This window comes from Nerophis lumbriciformis, linkage group LG03, assembly GCF_033978685.3.
Source record: "Nerophis lumbriciformis linkage group LG03, RoL_Nlum_v2.1, whole genome shotgun sequence".
Classification (NCBI taxonomy): domain Eukaryota; kingdom Metazoa; phylum Chordata; class Actinopteri; order Syngnathiformes; family Syngnathidae; genus Nerophis; species Nerophis lumbriciformis.
The window spans coordinates 8,949,954-8,963,970 of NC_084550.2; the positions used below are offsets into that span (position 1 = coordinate 8,949,954).

Genomic DNA, 14,017 nt, shown 5'->3' on the forward strand with positions numbered 1-14,017 from the left:
GGCGTGGTCTCCAGCTCCGGCTGAAAATCGGGAGATTTTCGGGAGAATATTTGTCCCGGGAGGTTTTCGGGAGAGGCGCTGAATTTCGGGAGTCTCCCGGAAAATTCGGGAGGGTTGGCAAGTATGAAACATGGGATCATGTGTACATTCCTGTAACGTTCTGTTTGTAAAATATATCTTTATTAGTATTTATTTAATATAATAACATCATTTCATGATTAATATTTATAAATTAAGATTAAATTAAAAATATATATATATATTTTCCACTAAAGAAGGGTTCGGTGAATGCGCATATGAAACTGGTGCGGAAAAACTAGTCTCCTGCATGATACCTCCTCACCGATTGAGGGCGGTAAAGGTAACCGCATGAAAGCAACGAGTAAGTAAATAAAAGGTTCCGCCCTGGGTTGTAAGACGGACCAAAACAAAGTGTAACACACAGTGTCGAAGCGGCCATGAAGATGACGGACCAAAACAAACCTGAGAGCCCAGAAGCTTCTATGGAAGACGTCAGAAGCCTTATCAAGAAGAAAGACGACATCGAAGAGCAAATTCAAGCTTACTACGACGTCCTGGAAGACGTGAGTTGAACGGATAATCGACGTTATTTGACCACCACATTTATGTGTCTGCTAACCTGTTAAACAGCAAGGTGTCGGGCTCGAGGCTTCCTTGGTGGACACAGAAGGTTACCCGAGGTCTGACGTCAACTTGTACCAGATAACAACCGCCAGACACAGTATTTCATGTAAGTGGCCGCTTTTTCTCTCTCTCTGTGACGTCAAAATAGCTCACAAATGGGTGATAAGTTTTATAGCGCTTTTCTACCTTCAAGGTACTCAAAGCGCTTTTGACACTATTGACTATTTCCACATTCACACATACTGTTTGCTTAAACGTGTGACGTCACTTTCAATACTTGATTGATTGACATGCATGGCACCCAATGACCTTGTGAGCCGCGAGTTCAGTGTGATGGAATGAAAACGAGCGGCGGGAAGGAACTAGAAGCACTTTTTATTTCAACTGCTGTCAAAACTGTAAAGACCGACCCCGCACAGTTCCGGTCTTCACAATAAAAGCGCTGTTCTGTTTTGCCCACGCTAACAAAATAAGGGGTCTGTATTGTAAATAATGTAAACAATTCAATGTACAAACCCCGTTTCCATATGAGTTGGGAAATTGTGTTGGATGTAAATATAAATGGAATACAATGATTTGCAAATCCTTTTCAACCCATATCCAATTGAATGCACTTGTAGACAAGATATTTGATGTTCAAACTCATAAACTTTTTTTTTTGCAAATAACATACCTGCCAACTACTCCGGTTTTCCCGTAATTAGTACGGTTTTCATCAACCTATTCCGGGTTACGGTTGCAGTGATAAAAAATACGGTTTTTCATTAATTAAAAAAATATATTTTTGAAAAAGTTTTATTCACGAAATCGCGTAACAACAATGACAATCGACACTGCTTCCCGTAACTTCCTATCGAGCCATTCCGGATGCCATGCGCGAGGCTATTTATAGCACCGCTGCCAAGCACGAGGCACCAGTTGTATGGCGTCACATTAGTGCCAAAAATCCGAGCGCATAAAAACTGTTATCGCGCGCTGATTCTCCACTTCGTGCGCGCGACGCCATTTTGCGCACGCGTGGTGCCTTTTAGCGTGCGCGGTGCCTTTCTGCGCGCTCTCTGTGTACTCCTGGCATGTCTCCTCGCGCTGTCATGTTTCTTTTTGGCACTTTGGGGGCGGGTATGCTTAGACGGCCCCTTCTTTCTGATTGGTCAGGCGAATAATGCTGACAAATGCTCAGAGCCAATCAGAAGTATAGCAGGGCGGGTCATCGTCAATATGTATCAAGATTTACGGAGGAAGAAGTGGATAAAAAAATGTTGCGCGCTGATGAAGGTTATTTCATACCACATAAACACAATACAGGGTAATACAAAATGTGACCCAAATAAATAATAAGACAACAAACACCATAATAACATCTTTCAGCCAGAACTGGTCCACCAGCAATAACATCCAACCATAACATTATTTTATATTTTCACTTCTTCTTGAACATTTGTTTTCTAATTTATGGAATTTCTTTTGATTCAGCCATAAAATTAATGAAATAATCTTTGAATTTTGTTTTTAAAATGTTAAAAATAGCTTTTAATAATGTATTCTGAAACAGTTTAAAATAATCAGAGAACTGACTAACACTGACCCTACACAACTATGTTGCACAATTAAGTCTTTTTTTTTTTTTTTTAGCGAAAGAGGTAATTTCAACAGGTACAGCATCCTATGTCATATCTACATGTAATAAGATTTGTAACAAGGCAAACCGTTTGTAAATTGGTCGAAAATCGAGCAAGTTATGGTAATTTAATTAGTACATGTACCATTGACATCAATGTAATGATTGAGGCTAGATGTCCGAGGTAAGATGGCTACAACGTTGCTACGCTGGAGAATGATTGGTCATATGAAAAATGCTCACAGCCAATCAGAAAGGAGGGGCCGTCTAAGCATACCCGCCCCCAAAGTGCCAAAAAGAAACATGACAGCGCGAGGAGAGATGCCAGGAGTACACAGAGAGCGCGTAAAAAGGCACCACGCGTGCGCAAAATGGTGTCGCGCGCGCACGAAGTGGAGAATCAGCGCGCGATAACAGTTTTTATGCGCTCGGATTTTTGGCACTAATGTGACGCCATACAGTTGCCCATTGTTTCCAAACGAGCGAACGATCATGGAATCAGCCGGAGAAAAATCGCAAACGAGTCTTAAACCGAAAAGAAAACTGCAGTCATCCCGTGAAGAATATTCAAAAGCCTATCCGGGAATAATTATCCGTTCCAAAAAGGGTGAAAACTACACGAATTGCACCTTGTGCAGACAAGATTTTTCGATCGGACACGGAGGAATTAGCGATGTAAAGACCACGTTGGGACAAAAAAACACAAGTCTAATGCCGTTGCTAGCGATACAAGTGGAAAACTTTCAACGTTTTTCGTCGCCCAAACAGTGATGGTTTTAGCAACATTTTAACCTGTCTGAATGCTAATAATCATTTTGCGTCGGCCTGAACCCCCCACCAGGACTTTGTCCTGGACCTACCGGGGCCTGCGGCCCCTGGACCCTGGCTACTAGGTTTTTCTGATTTCAAAAGTTGGCAGGTATGAAATAATAATTAACTTAGAATTTCATGGCTGCAACACGTGACAAAGTAGTTGGGAAAGGGCATGTTCACCACTGTTACATCACCTTTTCTTTTAACAACACTCAATAAACGATTGGGAACTGAAGAAACAAAATTGTTGAAGCTTTGAAAGTGGAATTCTTTCCCATTCTTGTTTTATGTAGAGCTTCAGTCGTTCAACAGTCCGGGGTCGCCGCTGTCGTATTTTACGCTTCATAATGCGCCACACATTTTCGACGGGAGACAGGTCTGGACTGCAGGCGGGCCAGGAAAGTTGCATAGTAGAGCTTTAACTTGCAAATAATTCAATGTACAAACCCCGTTTCCATATGAGTTGGGAAATTGTGTTAGATGTAAATATAAACGGAATACAATGATTTGCAAATCCTTTTCAACCCATATTCAATTGAATGCACTTGTAGACAAGATATTTGATGTTCAAACTCATAAACTTTTTTTTTGCAAATAATTAACTTAGTATTTCATGGCTGTAACACATGACAAAGTAGTTGGGAAAGTGTTACATCACCTTTTCTTTTAACAACACTCAATAAACGATTGGGAACTGAGGAAACAAATTGTTGAAACTTTGAAAGTGGAATTCTTTCCCATTCTTGTTTTATGTAGAGCTTCAGTCGCTCAACAGTCCGGGGTCGCCGCTGTCGTATTTTACGCTTCATAATGCGCCACACATTTTCGACGGGAGACAGGTCTGGACTGCAGGCGGGCCAGGAAAGTTGCATAGTAGAGCTTTAACTTGCAAATAATTCAATGTACAAAACCCGTTTCCATATGAGTTGGGAAATTGTGTTAGATGTAAATATAAACGGAATACAATGATTTGCAAATCCTTTTCAACCCATATCCAATTGAATGCACTTGTAGACAAGATATTTGATGTTCAAACTCATAAACTTTTTTTTTGCAAATAATAATTAACTTAGTATTTCATGGCTGCAACACGTGACAAAGTAGTTGGGAAATGGCATGTTCACCACTGTTACATCACCTTTTATTTTAACAACACTCAATAAACGATTGGGAACTGAGGAAACAAATTGTTGAAGCTTTGAAAGTGGAATTCTTTCCCATTCTTGTTTTATGTAGAGCTTCAGTCGTTCAACAGTCCGGGGTCGCCGCTGTCGTATTTTACGCTTCATAATGCGCCACACATTTTCGACGGGAGACAGGTCTGGACTGCAGGCGGGCCAGGAAAGTTGCATAGTAGAGCTTTAACTTGCAAATAATTCAATGTACAAACCCCGTTTCCATATGAGTTGGGAAATTGTGTTAGATGTAAATATAAACGGAATACAATGATTTGCAAATCCTTTTCAACCCATATCCAATTGAATGCACTACAAAGACAAGATATTTGATGTTCAAACTCATAAACTTTTTTTTTGCAAATAATTAACTTAGTATTTCATGGCTGCAACACATGACAAAGTAGTTGGGAAAGTGTTACATCACCTTTTCTTTTAACAACACTCAATAAACGATTGGGAACTGAAGAAACAAAATTGTTGAAGCTTTGAAAGTGGAATTCTTTCCCATTCTTGTTTTATGTAGAGCTTCAGTCGCTCAACAGTCCGGGGTCGCCGCTGTCGTATTTTACGCTTCATAATGCGCCACACATTTTCGACGGGAGACAGGTCTGGACTGCAGGCGGACCAGGAAAGTTGCATAGTAGAGCTTTAACTTGCAAATAATTCAATGTACAAACCCCGTTTCCATATGAGTTGGGAAATTGTGTTAGATGTAAATATAAACGGAATACAATGATTTGCAAATCCTTTTCAACCCATATCCAATTGAATGCACTTGTAGACAAGATATTTGATGTTCAAACTCATAAACTTTTTTTTTGCAAATAATAATTAACTTAGTATTTCATGGCTGCAACACGTGACAAAGTAGTTGGGAAAGGGCATGTTCACCACTGTGTTACATCACCTTTTCTTTGAACAACACTCAATAAACGATTGGGAACTGAGGAAACAAATTGTTGAAGCTTTGAAAGTGGAATTATTTCCCATTCTTGTTTTATGTAGAGCTTCAGTCGTTCAACAGTCCGGGGTCGCCGCTGTCGTATTTTACGCTTCATAATGCGCCACACATTTTCGACGGGAGACAGGTCTGGACTGCAGACGGGCCAGGAAAGTTGCATCGTAGAGCTTTAACTTGCACTTACAGATGTAGCAAATAACTGTATTTAGTGACAGTGGTTTTCTGAAGGGTTCCTGAGCCCATGTGGTGATATCCTTTAGAGATTGATGTCTGTTTTTGATACAGTGCCGTCTGAGGGATGGAAGGTCACGGTCATTCAATGTTGGTTTCCGGCCATGCCGCTTACGTGGAGTGATTTCTCCAGATTCTCTGAACCTTTTGATGATATTATGGACCGTAGATGGTGAAATCCCTAAATTTCTTGCAATTGCACTTTGAGAAACGTTGTTCTTAAACTGTTTGACTATTTGCTCACGCAGTTGTGGACAAAGGGGTGTACCTCGCCCCATCCTTTCTTGTGAAAGACTGAGCATTTTTTGGGAAGCTGTTTTTATACCCAATCATGGCACCCACCTGTTCCCAATTAGCCTGCACACCCGTGGGATGTTCCAAATAAGTGTTTGATGAGCATTCCTCAACTTTATCAGTATTTATTGCCACCTTTCCCAACTTCTTTGTCACGTGTTGCTGGCATCAAATTCTAAAGTTAATGATTATTTGCACACACAAAAAATGTTTATCAGTTTGAACATCAAATATGTTGTCTTTGTAGCATATTCAACTGAATATGGGTTGAAAATGATTTGCAAATCATTGTATTCCGTTTATATTTACATCTAACACCATTTCCCAACTCATATGGAAACGGGGTTTGTATATGCATACTAGTTCTGGCTATTTGGCTGTTCTAGTTTTTAGTTTTTATTATTATCTTTTTATTTTTTTAATACACTGTGGCACTTTGAGGTTGTTTACTCAATGTAAAGTGCTTTTTACAAATAAAATCTATTATTATTATTATTACCTTTTGATATTGTCTTAAGAGGTCGACACGTCCTTTTTACATATATAGTGTTAATGTTTTGCTAAAGGACACCAAATGTAGAAACACTATACAGTAGAGATGCGCGGATAGGCAATTATTTCATCCGCAACCGCATCACAAAAGTCGTCAACCATCCGCCATCCACCCGATCTAACATTTAATCAAAACCGCATCCGCCCGCCATCCGCCACCCGCCACCCGCCCGTTGTTATATATCTAATATAGACGATGCAAGGCATTAGTGAGGTTATAAAGCTTTTGCCTGTTAAAGAAAGGAGACTGATCCAATGCAGCAGAGACATTCAATGCGTGCCACGCTGTCACGGCCCAGACGCACACCAGTGCGCAATCATCTGGGAGCCGCGCTGAGCGCACCTCCAAGCGCGTGGAGGTGCGATGTCCCTCGCACCCGCGGCGGCTCCACCCGGGCTCGCGCCCGAAGCTTCAGCGCGCACCGCGGCGGCCATCCTACTCGTCGCGGCCTAGCCCTCGCGGTTCTCGCTGCCGGCGACGGCCGGGTATGGGCCCGACGCTCCAGCGCCATCCATTTTCAGGGCTAGTTGATTCGGCAGGTGGGTTGTTACACACTCCTTAGCGGGTTCCGACTTCCATGGCCACCGTCCTGCTGTCTATATCAACCAACACCTTTTCTGGGGTCTGATGAGCGTCGGCATCGGGCGCCTTAACCCGGCGTTCGGTTCATCCCGCAGCGCCAGTTCTGCTTACCAAACGTGGCCCACTCGGCCCACCAGGGTGAGCCCCACCCCTTTCGTGAGCGCACTGCGCGCGGAGTGACCCCTGTTACGCGCCCCCGGCAACGGGGGTGGCGGGCAGGTAAGCTGCGCGGGCGGAGCGCGCGGAGTGACCCCTGTTACGAGCCCCCGGCCACGGGGGTGGCGGGCACGTAAGCTGCTTACCTGCTGCGCGTGACGCCGGCCGCGGCGAAGGCGGACGAGGCGGGGTGTCGGTGCGGTGGGCGCGGTGGTGACCCTGGACGTGCGTCGGGCCCTTCTCGCGGATCACCTCAGCTACGGCTCCCGGTGGGGCCCTCTCGGGGGAAGGGGCCTCGGTCTTCTTCTTCTGTTGTGGCATATGCTGCAGGTGCCTGCTCGTTTTTTGTATGTGGGTAACAACATTTAACTATGTATATATATTTCCGAATTGGTTTAACTGCCACCCGCCTGAATCTATTTAAAATCTAATTTTTTTTTATTTCAACCGCCCGACCCGACCCGATCCGCGGATAAAATCTTTTTTTTTTTTTTTTCAACCGCCCGACCCGACCCGATCCGCGGATAAAATCTTTTTTTTTTTTTTTTCAACCGCCCGATCCGCGGATAATCCGCAGACTCCGCGGTTGTGTCCGCAAACCGCGCATCTCTACTATACAGCAAACCACGACCAATAAAACAAACACGTAGCGATGCTCGGTGGTAGATGACCACAATGTAACCTACAGACATCCTAACGCCAATATATTGATACATTGCTACTTTCTCATTTAGTTACCTGAGAAGACAATCAGTTACAAAAACACAACAAACATAATGTTAACCAGAATTTTCCGCAGCAGACGTCATCTGTGACCGATGTCACTAATTGCACGGGACAGAGTATAAATAATTCTGCTGTGTTTGTCCCATCAGGCCTGCAAAACGACCACAAGGCCATCATGGTGGAGATAGAAGAAGCCTTACACAAGCTGCACGCCCGAGAGAAGGCCAAGAGGCGTCGCGATGAGACCGAAGCCCGGGAGGAGGCCATGGAGCTGCAGGTCACGCTTCCTCCCGCCTTCGCACGCGTGAATTCCGTCATACAGGGCTCGCCCGCCTCTGAAGCTGTGAGTGACGAGGGGACATCCGGCGCTAAAAGACTTCTTCTCAACTTTAAAACATGCCGTTTGTGTCTCTGCAAAGGGCCTCAAAGACGGCGACGAAGTCGTTGAGTTTGGATCGGTGAACCCGGGGAACTTTCAGAGCGTCTACAATATTGCCTCTGTGGTGCAGCATAGTGAAGGGGTAAGATTTTCATTTTCAAAATGAACAAACGCAAGATTTCTATGAAACGGCTGCACCCAGTGGCGTGTAAACAGTCCTAAATGTCATTGTGATACTGTTCCACCTAGGGGTGTAACTGTACGTGTATTTGTATTGAACCGTTTGGTACGGGGGTTCCGGTTCGGTTCGGAGGTGTACCGAACGAGTTTCCACACGAACATATTAAGTAGCAGTCTCTGTTTCTGTATTGTCCCACCCACACAACCATCTGATTGGTTACAAACAGAGTGGTAACGGCCGATCAGCAGTGCGTATTCAGAGCGCATGTAGTCAGTGCTTAGTGTTTAGCAGGTAAGCATCAGGCAGCGGACTCTCCCCAAATGATAATAAACACCTCCCAGTCAACTACTAGTAACATCACTATGAGCCCGTTGACCTTCTAGAAATATAAAAGGCAGCTCCGCTCGCTCGCAGTCCTGGCTTGAGGTGAAGGCTAATTCGCTTTTAGCGTAACGTTAGCTCATTTTGCGGTGTGTGGGTGTGTGTTACGGACAGCAAAGCTCTGTCTGTCTGTTATTTCACTTTACCTTTCTGTGTTGATTGAGCTGTGTTGAAGCAGCAAAAAAGGACATTATGTTAAATGAAGAGTTTCTGTCTGATAGTTGATATAATAATGTAACTGCATCATTAAGCCTACATGAACTCCATGGTGTTCAGGGATGAATAGTCTCTCCTATTGCTATTGTACCATTTTTTTTTTTTTTTTTACATTAATCATTAGTACCGTATTTTTCGGACTATAAGTGGCAGTTTTTTTCATCAGTGCAACTTATATGTTTTTTTCCTTCTTTATTATGCATTTTCGGCAGGTGCGACTTATACTCCGAAAAAATACGGTAATGCAGCAGCCTAGTTTTGAATGGCAGGCTCCCTGCTATCACGTTGATAAAAATACAACATTTACATAATAAAAAATCAACTACAGGCTTCCCAAATGCTGTAATAAATTAAGCATGATGAGTTGTCTTGAAACGGTTTAATGTTGCACTTTTTATATGTAGAAGAAAAGTTTTGTCATTTTATTTAATCTGAGCAACAACTTAAAGGAAGTTTAATGTTGATTAACGTGGGCAGAATTATTATAGTGTTCCCAATGTTAAAGGGGAACATTATCACCAGACCTATGTAAGCGTCAATATATACCTTGATGTTGCAGAAAAAAGACCATATGTTTTTTTAACCGATTTCCGAACTCTGAATGGGTGAATTTTGGCGAATTAAACGCCTTTCTATTATTCGCTCTCGGAGCGGTGACGTCACATCGGGAAGCAATCCGCCATTTTCTCAAACACATTACAAACACCTAGTCAAATCAGCTCTGTTATTTTCTGTTTTTTCGACTGTTTTCCGTACCTTGGAGACATCATGCCTCGTCGGTGTGTTGTCGGAGGGTGTAACAACACGAACAGGGACGGATTCAAGTTGCACCAGTGGCCCAAAGATGCGAAAGTGGCAAGAAATTGGACGTTTGTTCCGCACACTTTACCGACGAAAGCTATGCTACGACAGAGATGGCAAGAATGTGTGGATATCCTGCGACACTCAAAGCAGATGCATTTCCAACGATAAAGTCAAAGAAATCTGCCGCCAGACCCCCATTGAATCTGCCGGAGTGTGTGAGCAATTCGGGGACAAAGGACCTCGGTAGCACGGCAAGCAATGGCGGCAGTTTGTTCCCGCAGACGAGCGAGCTAAACCCCCTGGATGTCTTGGCTCACACCGTCCCTTATGCCACCGAAGATGATCAAGAGAAGAATATCGACCCTAGCTTCCCTGGCCTGCTGACATCAACTCCAAAACTGGACAGATCAGCTTTCAGGAAAAGATAGCGGATGAGGGTATGTCTACAGAATATATTAATTGATGAAAATTGGGCTGTCTGCACTCTCAAAGTGCATGTTGTTGCCAAATGTATTTCATATGCTGTAAACCTAGTTCATAGTTGTTAGTTTCCTTTAATGCCAAACAAACACATACCAATCGTTGGTTAGAAGGCGATCACCGAATTCGTCCTCGTTTTCTCCCGTGTCGCTGGCTGTCGTGTCGTTTTCGCTTGCAAACGGTTCAAACCGATATGGCTCAATAGCTTCAGTTTCTTCTTCAATTTCGTTTTCGCTACCTGCCTCCACACTACAACCATCCGTTTCAATACATTCGTAATCTGTTGAATCGCTTAAGCCGCTGAAATCCGAGTCTGAATCCGAGCTAATGTCGCTATAGCTTGCTGTTCTATGCGCCATGTTTGTTTGTGTTGGCATCACTATGTGACGTCACAGGAAAATGGACGGGTGTATATATAAGGGACGGCGTGGCGCAGTGGTAGAATGGCCATGCGCGACCCGAGGGTCCCTGGTTCAATCCCCACCTAGTACCAACCTCGTCATGTCCGTTGTGTCCTGAGCAAGACACTTCACCCTTGCTCCTGATGGGTGCTGGTAGCGCCTTGCATGGCAGCTCCCTCCATCAGTGTGTGAATGTGTGTGTGAATGGGTAAATGTGGAAGTAGTGTTAAAGCGCTTTGAGTACCTTGAAGGTAGAAAAGCGCTATACAAGTACAACCCATTTATCATTTATATAACGATGGTTAAAATCAGGCACTTTGAAGCTTTTTTTAGGGATATTGCGTGATGGGTAAAATTTTGAAAAAAACTTCGAAAAATAAAATAAGCCACTGGGAACAGATTTTTAATGGTTTTAACCCTTCTGAAATTGTGATAATGTTCCCCTTTAAAAGGATAAAGCCATTGTTTACAAATTTGGTAAATAAATAACCAAAAAATGTATATTTTGTTGTTTTCTTACTGTACCGAAAATGAACCGAACTGTGACCTCTAAACCGAATTGTTTGTGTACCGTTACACCCCTAGTTCCACCCCAAGCCTATACAACTTCTTGAATTGTATTTTTGGACTTCTAAGTGGGGTCCACTGTAGCTGACATGCCAACAAATGCCAAAATAAAAGGTGTCATCACACGGCTGAAGATGTATTCAGCAGGGTGTATAAATGATTCCTGTTCCTCGTCCTATGCAGAAGCCGCTACGGGTGACGGTGATCCGGGGAGGTCAGAAAGCTCACATTAGCCTGACTCCACAGAGGTGGTCTGGCAGGGGTCTGCTGGGGTAAGTCAGCACATCCTTAAAACTCAGGCATTTGAAATATCCACCAAAAATGCTGAAATTTGTGGGTTTTTAAAAAAAAAAAAACATTCATTTTGGTGTCAAAATATAATATAAATTATAATAATTTGATGAAATATTAAAAAAAATAGGATATAAACAAAAATGAGTTGTTTGCATGGATGTTAAATCATTTTACGTTACATTTTTAATGATAATGTTTGTCAATTAATAAATAATGTTTGTCAAAAAATAAATTCTGTGGGACAACAAAAGGTCTTTTTGACACATTTCCTGCACCCAATTGCAGGAAATGTACAGTAGTCTTGATTTTTATTTTATTTTAATTCCGGGAGCACTATGTGCTGAAATGTTTCTCCTTTTCCCCCCAAAGGGTACTCACATGCCTGAGCACTAGAGACAATACTACAAAATATATTCATTACATGCTTGCTTTTCTTGTTGTTGTCCAGGTGCAATATTAACCCAATCCCTCGGTGATGATCACAGCATGACAATAATGTCTTTGAAGCTTCTTGCTCAAAAGGGTGTTTTCTTTTACCAAGGAATAAACCTTGCAACCTTTACATTTGGCTGACTTGTCTCAAATGTCAGGTGAGATGACACTATGTTAGGAACGCACCTTCACAGGACACTTCATTAAGACACCTTTACACTTGTTAATATAGTACTGGGAGACAACTCACATGGTTTGATGACCTTAATTATCTACAGGAGATGGCTGACAAGAGTACAAATCAAATTTGAGTATTAGTAAAAAAATTAAATAAAACCAGTGGTGTACATTTTTCACAAGTTAACCCCGCCCATACTTGCCAACCTTGAGACCTCCGATTTCGGGAGGTGGGGAGAGGGGGTGGGGGTGGGCGTGGTCGGGGTGGGATGGGATGGGGGCGTGGCTAAAAGGGGAGGGGCTAGAATTCACCAAGTCAAGTATTTCATATATATATATATATATATATATATACATATATATATATATATATATACATATATATCTATATATAGATATATATATCTATATATAGATATATATATCTATATATAGATATATATATCTATATATATATATATATATATATATATATATATATATATATATATATATATATATTAGAGATGCGCGGTTTGCGGGCACAACCGCGGAGTCCGCGGATTATCCGCGGATCGGGCGGATGAAATAAAAAAAAATTAGATTTTATCCGCGGGTCGGGTCGGGTGGTTGAAATAAAAAACAATTTGATTTTAAATAGATTCAGGCGGGTGGCAGTTAAACCAATTGGGAAATATATATACATAGTTAAATGTTGTTACCCACATACGAAAAACGAGCAGGCACCTGCTGCATATGCCACAACAGAAGAAAAAAAAAAAAAGAGATGGACACTTTTACGGAGCGGAGAAGGGACGCCTCGCCGGGGTCCGGGACCGAGGCCCCTTCCCCCGAGAGGGCCCCACCGGGAGCCGTAGCTGAGGCGATCCGCGAGAAGGGCCCGACGCACGTCCAGGGTCACCACCGCACCGACACCCCGCCTCGTCCGCCTTCGCCGCGGCCGGCGTCACGCGCAGCAGGTAAGCAGCTTACCTGCCCGCCACCCCCGTGGCCGGGGACTCGTAACAGGGGTCACTCCGCGCGCTCCGCCCGCGCAGCTTACCTGCCCGCCACCCCTGTTGCCGGGGGCGCGTAACAGGGGTCACTCCGCGCGCAGTGCGCTCACGAAAGGGGTGGGGCTCACCCTGGTTGATATAGACAGCAGCTAGGACGGTGGCCATGGAAGTCGGAACCCGCTAAGGAGTGTGTAACAACCCACCTGCCGAATCAACTAGCCCTGAAAATGGATGGCGCTGCAGCGTCGGGCCCATATACCCGGCCGTCGCCGGCAGCGAGACGCGCTTGGAGGTGCGCTCAGCGCGGCTCCCATATGATTGCGCACTGGTGTGCGTCTGGGTCGTGACAGCGTGGCACGCGAATGTCTGTGCTGCATTGGATCAGTCTCCTTTCTTTAACAGGCAAAAGCTTTATAACCTCACTAATGCCTTGCATCGTCTATATTAGATATATAACAACGGGCGGATGCGGTTCTGATCAAATGTTAGATCGGGTGGATTGCGGATGGTTGACGACTTTCTGATGCGGTTGCGGATGAAATAATTGCCTATCCGCGCATCTCTAATATATATATATATAAGAAATAACGTTCAGTGAATTCTAGCTATATATATATATATATATATATATATATATATACTTGCATTTCAGTGTTCATTTATTTACACATACACACACATAACACTCATCTACTCATTGTTGAGTTAAGGGTTGAATTGTCCATCCTTGTTCTATTCTCTTGTCACTATTTTTCTAACCATGCTGAACACCCTCTCTGATGATGCATTGATGTGTGGCACGCACAAAAGTGCTTACATCAAATGCACTAGATGGCAGTATTGTCCTGTTTAAGAGTGTCACAACATTGCTGTTTACGGCAGACGAACTGCTTTACGGTATACAAAAACGTGACTGCTGTTGTTGTGTGTTGTTGCCGCGCTGGGAGGACTTT

At 43.3% G+C, this 14,017-nt stretch overlaps 1 protein-coding gene across 1 annotated transcript; it reads left to right on the forward strand.

Annotated features, from left to right (window-relative positions):
- The first annotated feature begins 406 nt into the window (after positions 1-406).
- On the forward strand, positions 407-12,022 carry psmd9 (proteasome 26S subunit, non-ATPase 9). Its single transcript, XM_061928131.2, has 6 exons — positions 407-584; positions 652-751; positions 7,907-8,100; positions 8,177-8,278; positions 11,350-11,438; positions 11,909-12,022. Exons 1-6 carry the CDS (start codon positions 459-461, stop codon positions 11,934-11,936), a joined length of 639 nt encoding a protein of 212 aa, XP_061784115.1. The 5' UTR covers positions 407-458; the 3' UTR covers positions 11,937-12,022.
- The last annotated feature ends 1,995 nt before the right edge of the window (positions 12,023-14,017 follow it).